This window comes from Micropterus dolomieu, linkage group LG16 (assembly GCF_021292245.1).
Source record: "Micropterus dolomieu isolate WLL.071019.BEF.003 ecotype Adirondacks linkage group LG16, ASM2129224v1, whole genome shotgun sequence".
In the NCBI taxonomy this organism is placed as follows: Eukaryota; Metazoa; Chordata; class Actinopteri; order Centrarchiformes; family Centrarchidae; genus Micropterus; species Micropterus dolomieu.
In genome coordinates this window covers 6,676,354-6,683,669 of record NC_060165.1, presented here as the reverse complement: position 1 = coordinate 6,683,669, position 7,316 = coordinate 6,676,354, and the positions used below count along the sequence as shown (strand labels likewise).

The 7,316-nt window shown below is 40.0% G+C and overlaps 1 protein-coding gene across 1 annotated transcript in view; it reads right to left on the bottom strand.

Annotated features, from left to right (window-relative positions):
* camk1da (calcium/calmodulin-dependent protein kinase 1Da) overlaps nucleotides 1–7,316 on the bottom strand; it is a 79,216-nt gene continuing 71,900 nt past the window's right edge. Inside the window, exon 11 of the mRNA XM_046072730.1 lies at nucleotides 1–6,700. Coding sequence (XP_045928686.1) covers nucleotides 6,576–6,700 — 125 coding nt within the window. The 3' untranslated portion in view covers nucleotides 1–6,575. The remainder of the gene's footprint in view (nucleotides 6,701–7,316) is intronic.

The window sequence follows — 7,316 nt, the reverse complement described above, 5'->3', positions numbered from 1 at the left end:
ATATTATGATCATTCAGGATTTATTCCAGGAGAAACGAAACACAATCAGTTGCTCTGGCCTGTCTTCATGGTAACTCTGATATGTACACATGATTGTCGAAGGCATCTGATATACAAGCCCCATTAACAGAAAGTCATCATCATCATCATCACAGCACAATAAGTGCGGCAGGCAGTGTCCGCTCTCAGGCATGAGGGTGTTGTCGGCGCGACAACGGTGCACAGGATGGGAGTTTGCTGTGGTCACATGCAGAGTAAATACAACATAGCCGGCTAACAGCAGGCTCCGGACGAGGACACCCACAGGGAGACACCAGGTCCCAAAGAGCAGCTTGTACAAAGTTTAAGCCCTACAAACAATTCTTAGAGGCAGAGCGGCTCTCATTAGTTGAGTTAGATCTTATGGACAGAGGAAAAGGACCATTTTTACCATTTGGCTAGAGGGAAGCACAGCTGCTAGCCTAGTAGCTTTGCATTAGATTTACTGATGCTAACTAAAATCCCGCAATTCTTTCAGTCCATAAGAGACAATGCTAATATTGTGACTAACGCATTTGGCAATAATTCATACAGAAACACTGACATATAAGTAAACGTGCTTCCTTGTGTAGTTAAAAGAAGTCTTGCATACACTGTCAGTCACAGAGCTTAGCCAACACAGCAAATTCTTCTTTAAAATGAAGCATGAAATACACCACTAACTAACTAACTAAAATAAATACCCAATAGCTACATGTACTTGACTTCCCTGGAAGTAGTTAGCAACAGGGTAGGCCTTTACCTTTATGGAAATAAAACAGTCAAGACAAAATACCCTAGAATTTAGCTATACAAGGGTCTATAGCTACTTAGCCTAACTGAATTTCCATCTAGCCATACAGAGCTATTGCTAACTAAGTAAGCTAATGTTATGAGTGAATGAAAAAACAAAGGTCCTTTGTATTTATATTTCTGATTTTATTTTTTACCGACGTTTTTGCCATGTTTGGCCATTACCCCCGGACAAGCGCTAGCTGTGAAGCAATTTAGGCTTTTGGCTCAGCGGCTCAGAATTGCAGATAACTTGTTGAACACTGGCCTTGAGACAACCAACTCATAGACAATTTGTTGCAAAAACACCTTTAAAACAAATGCCACAAACACCCATTAGATACTTTTTGTATTATCACAATTTATGCCACATAAAAATGAGAAAGTCTTCAGCCATAACAGTAAATAATTTTCATGCCATATCATTGTTGTAGGCAGGGAATCAGCGGAAAGTCACACTAATAACAGCATTAGAGTAACTTTGATTGAATGGGGAACCATCTTGGAACCAGGTATGATTTCTGCCTCTTGAAACTGTTTGTAGAACTGAAACTCTAATCTGCTGAGTAAACTCGTCTTTTTTTGAACGCAGGCATCTCAACCTGTGTACGTCTTTACATACAGTAATACAGAGATACTAACATCATACAAGGGCATATAAGATTATGCGAACATGGTGAAGTTGACTTCTTGTAGCACTTTTTTGGACATGCTTGTGTTTTCATCTTTTGTGATGACGCACTTTGTTAAAAAAAGGTCAAAGGGGAAAAAGTGGACCAGAGCGGGTCGTAGCCGCCCCTTGTCCTGAACAGTGTGTTTCTGAGTCGGTCACAGCTTTGGATTTCTTCCTTTGTAATGGCAAAAACGTAAGCCTGAGTTCAGTAAATGATGCTTTCAGTTTTAGCTGGACTGAAACTGAAGTGGAGGTGGAACACTGACGGCATTAAACTGCACTATGTAGTTCTGCAAGTGGCAGTCACACAGTACTGGACAGGATGCAAAAGCAAATTGCAGTAGGGAGTAAAGGGGATTGTAGCTTTTCTTTTTTTTTTTCTTTTTTTTTACATTAAACATTCCATAGAGAATACAATCAACTTCCCTCGACACACACTCATTCACTCTTACATGCCTGAACAGCAAAACATTTGTAAATATTATCTTGAAAATGATCATTCATATTCACAATATATTTACAGTAGCATCTTTAACATGGAACGATCAATTCAAACTTTTTTTTTTTTTTTTTTTTTTTTTTACAGCAGACATAAAACTACTGAGCAGCATTAACTTGAACCCTCTGCCTGCCTCATGATGCATTCGTAAACACAAACGTCCAGACTTAAGTGGACGACTTCACATTTAATTAAACATATTCTTACAGTCTTGGCTGACGATTCATCACCACCTTTTGTGCCAGAGAATAACCTGGTACACCACTTTTACAATGTAGCTCATTCAACAATAATAATCATAATCAACAGTTAAGTGATAGAAAATTTCTATGGTTCCAAGGATTCAGTGCCTTGCACATATTTATTCCCAAAACTAAAACATCTACCTTCTTTTTTCTAACTATAGGTGCTGATGTTGTTTCCTTTCTGTCCTGATCCCTCTTCCAAGAAAAAAGCATTGACGGCACATTTAAAAAATGCATAGCAATCAATGGGTATGTATACATGGTTACAGTGAATAAATAGGTTAAGGTGGTCATAGGAATAAAGCCCTTACATGATTGAAACTTCCCATCAGTAACACATGGATAATTACATGGAATGAGTATAGAGTGTGGTTAGTAGAGAAAAAGGCAACACAAGTCCCCGCTGTAAAAAAGTCAGAATTAATTTAGATTTCTGCAAGGTGACCTGTCATGCAGTAGGAGCCACATAGGTGTAGCTTTCCCTATGATTGCACATTTAAAATAACAAAATATTTCAGGCTAACAGGCCTTTTCTTAAACCTCTAACTACCAAAACGACTAAACTAAAACTATATTGTGACTGGATTAGTTGTAAGGTCAATGTGCATAAAGTAACTGCCATGTTTTCAGGCAATACACTATGCCTTGAGTGCTTGAACAACAATGCAGCAGATCCGGTGTGTGTGTCTGTTTGGAGACCATACATATGAATGATTTGTTTTTGAAAGAATGTTCTATCCCTTAATGTGGCTGTGTGTTAGTGTTGTTTTTACATTCATTTAACACAGAAAGAAATTACAAATCAGTTTTGCCAAAACTTCTCATGCTCACTCACTCCCTAACCCCTGAGCAGGTCAATCTTAAATCTGTGGGAAAGATGGTTCCAGCAATTACTCTATATTCAAAGTAACTTTTAAGCATCTTCTTTTCTGGCTGTAACAGAATTTGCTTAAAATATTTACTTTTTTACTGAAAAATGGCAACAAATCTACTTAAAGGGTAAGTCAGGCTTTCTACTTTTTTCATTCTGTGAACAAATCCCAAGCAAAACCAATGATGAATGTATTAATCCATCGCTGAAAATAGTCCCCAACAAGTGCAGTTTTTACTTTACGTTTACTAAGAACTACAGTGCCCAGCTGTTTTAGCCTTTCAAAGAATTCCAACTATATATTTGAAACTTATGGTTTAAGATTTATGTCTCCACAGTAGGAGCAAATGGGCTTGGGGCTAAGCGCTAAAGATAGGTTAGGAAGGACGCAAAGTATTGAGGGGGACTGAAACATTGTTGGTTAAGAAACAGCGGGATAGAGCAGAAAATCCAAACTGGAATTGTCCTTGCAGAGCTTGCAAGAGATGCAGCTCTCGAAGAACATGACTGATTTGGACTGAATAGCACTCACAAATGTCTCATCATGGTTTGTTTTAGTCAACTTCAGTCCAAATAGGTGGAGCTTAATAAACACAAACGACACATAGAGCCAAAAGTGAATTCCAGAAAGCTTGGGTATGTGTTGATTTACTGACATTTTTACCGTTGACTTTCATCCAGCTGTGGTCTCACACTCTTCTGAAATGCCATACAGAAAAAAAACACAAACTATGAATAATTTGCACATACTTTTCAGCAACATTCTGTGCAGATAATAAAACAGGATAAATGCCAACAGATTAGGAAGGGATCAAAGGTCAATACATTTCTCTCCAGATTAATTTGCAGCTGGAGTTCAGCCCTTAGTTTTAGTCCACTTGTGTCTCGAACTGCTTCACATCTGACTAGTTCTAATTCAAAAAGAACCAAATTGTCTTTGTAGCTAGCACTAGTCTTTGGCTACAATTCACAATAAAGGGATGAGTAGAATTGCATCTGATAAAGACATGACAATCTGATATGTGTGAGTGAGCACCCGCCGTTGTACAGTTCTGCTCTCTGAGCTACGTCTAAAAGGCCATTACAACCAGTGGCACAATCTAAGCTCCTGTAGTCAAGTCAGAGTCTGAGTTCCATCAAGCACAAATCAAAACAAAGTCAGTCTGTCATTTTAAAGTTAAATTATGAGTTGAAAAGGAGCTCCAAGCTGTGGACTTCAGTCATCCCATCTGTTTTGAAATGAAATCTTTTAAAAGACTTGAAATTGACCAAAACTGAGCTGTTAAAAACCAAACCCTCAGAACGAAGTGGACAATGAGAGCCTTGTTGTTAACAAAATATTTTGGCTTTGCTGCTCGTAATCAAATCAATAGTTGACATTAGCCATTGTTAAGCCATTCTACTAATCACTAATCATCACTAAACACAATCATCGCTTTCAAATTGTTGGACACAATGACTGTCCACTGTCATGAAGGCAGGGATCACTAGATACAGCAAGGACTAACCTACTAATACTCCATTATTACCCATCCAATTCCGTCAAGAAAAGAGCTCCGCTACTCTGTTTGGGGGTTGGGGATTGTGTTAATAAAACAGTATAGTGGAACAAGTTGTGCATGCTGCATAAGTCCAAAACAACTTGGAGCCCAAGTCTGAGTCTTCCAATATTCAAGTCACGAGTCACTACAACACTACAATGAGGACACAGCTAACATCATAAGCCCTGGATCATTTACTGCAATGCCACAACCCCTGGACCAAAAACACTGACAGAAAAACCTAAACCAGGACATCGGTTTTCGCCAGCTCACAGTGGAGCTGCAGTTTTCCCTGAGCACTTCTCAACTGGGTGCAGCTTGACAATGCAAAAAAGTGAGATCATGGCTTCTTTAGAGGGGGAGGGAACAGCAGCAGGACAGCTTCTCCATCTTGGATTTTGTCTCCACACGGGCCACATACTCTGAGGACCCATGTGGGGGGCAGTTAAATATCTCAGGGACGTTATGTAATCTTGAAACTGTACTGCGCTGTTTGCGGCCCCTTAGTTTGGGAAATCAAAGCTATCAAATATCAAGCTATCATCTATTCTCAACTGGAGGCAGTTTTCCACTATATGCCTCTATGCTATCCTGAACCTGCTGCATGTTTCATAGTAACCTGTAGGTGTGTCCCTTAAAGGTTGATTGTTATAAAAGTCTCATAAAGTAAGAAAATAACAAACAAATCAGAATCTTTCAGGCAATAACCAAGTTGTACAATGCTCTGACATCCACTCTTTGTTTTTTTATATAAAGGTTTACAATCTCTACTCTCTGATAAACATAAGTGGATGGTGGCTAATCTGTGTCTGAGAACATATCTGACCCTCTCTGTGCAAAATACATAAAGCGCTTACTCATGTTTCCACATCTCAACAGTCATGTGGTACTTTTAAAGCACTTCATAAAGCACAAACAAACACAAAAGAACCCATATGGACATATAAAATGTCTTAAAGGTGCTATATGTAGCGTTTAACATGAATAAATCATTGTCACATTAGTTTGCTACATTAGTAAAATTAGTGTAAACACATCAGGTCCTCAGTAAGATGGCCTATCAGCCTCTACTCTGAATTTGGATGTAAATCTGTCAGACTTCTTTATGGCACGTAACAGGAAGAGAGTGCTGTTCTTCCAGAGCAAACCAAGTCAAAGCCAATCAGATTTTGGTGATGATGGAAACAAGAAGAAACAAGCTGTTGTGGGAAATGGGGTCTTAATGTAGAGAAATGCTTTACAATGCACAATAAATAGCTATAAATTAGCGTGAGGTAGAGGCGACCAATTGTCTTAACCATGGTCTTATTTTATTACAGTAATTATACCAAAGTAGCACTATCAATTTGACAATGACATGCTTTCTTTTAAAAGTTACACATACCAGCTTTAAAATTAACAGCAATAATAAAAGAATCAAACAATCCAGTTGCCAACAGTCAAACCTAATTTGGAAAAAGCTAAATAAAGTGACGCAGGAAAGACCAGATTCAAGAGGGAAGTTGATGTTGACTGACATTGAATAATACGATACCATCGGCCCCACCATGAACCACCAATTACTGATCAAGCTCACAGCAGTTGACACTCCTTTATCATTAAATGGCAACCAACTACAGCCGACCATACAAACATCCTCAATGAGTCAGTGGCCGTGCTGTTGCTGTTGCAGGAGGAATACTATGCGGCGTCCTGGTGGGTGGGTGGTGGTCGTACAGTATGGCGCTGCGTGGCTTGAATCGGTGGGGTGGCGGTAAAGTCCTCTGCTCTCCCGAGAGCAGGGCGGGGAACTGGCTGGGGGGAACATCCAAGTGGAAATGCAGTGAGGAGAGGGAGGAAAGAAGAAGAGGGGGGGTCCTCTTTCTCGCCTGTCGTCCTCTGTCTCTCTGCCTCACAGCGCTGTGGCCTCCCAGCTGGTTCCCCGCGGGACCTGGCGTCACTTGGTCTCTGTAAGCACTGGGGCGGGAACTGCTGAGGGATGTGGCCTGTTCAGCTCTGCCCCTGCGCCGGGAGAAGAAGCTGCAGATGCCAGACTGCAGGGTGTGACCGGTCCAGTTACACCTGAGATGGAAGAGTCAGCAGATGCATCAGCAGCATATTTTTTCTATATTTACTGTAGCTGTGCCTTACATTCGTGCACACCATATGTGCAATTTATAATGACAACAGTGGAAGATCTTAATTTCTGAAACAATGGGTGCTGGATTTCAGACAAAACAAGGGTTCACATTTCTGGCCAATGACTACTGATTTTGCCAGCTAAAACAAAAAGTTTCCCAACAACAACAACAACAACAGATTACTAAGGAGGCTTCATGGGTTGGTTAAAAAGGCTGTCTCTGACTGACTTTATAAAATTTCAAGTTGACTCACTTTAAAACGTTAATCTTGGAAAGGAGTTTAAAATACGCCCTTGATGGCTACATACATGACATCATGCTAAAAGACCAAGACTTAAGGTAACAGGTCCCAGGCACAAAGTTAAGAAAAAGTGTAGAAGACATAGAAACAGCACTGAATATGAATCTTTTATATTGGTGGTCTATTTAGACAATGCTTTTTGGGCTGCAGGGGAATTTTTCACTGGATACTGTGATTGGCCACTGGGCAAAATTGGAAGCAAGGCGAAGCCGTATCTATTCCATGGTCCTAGTATTGCAAGTATGAGAAGACAAAA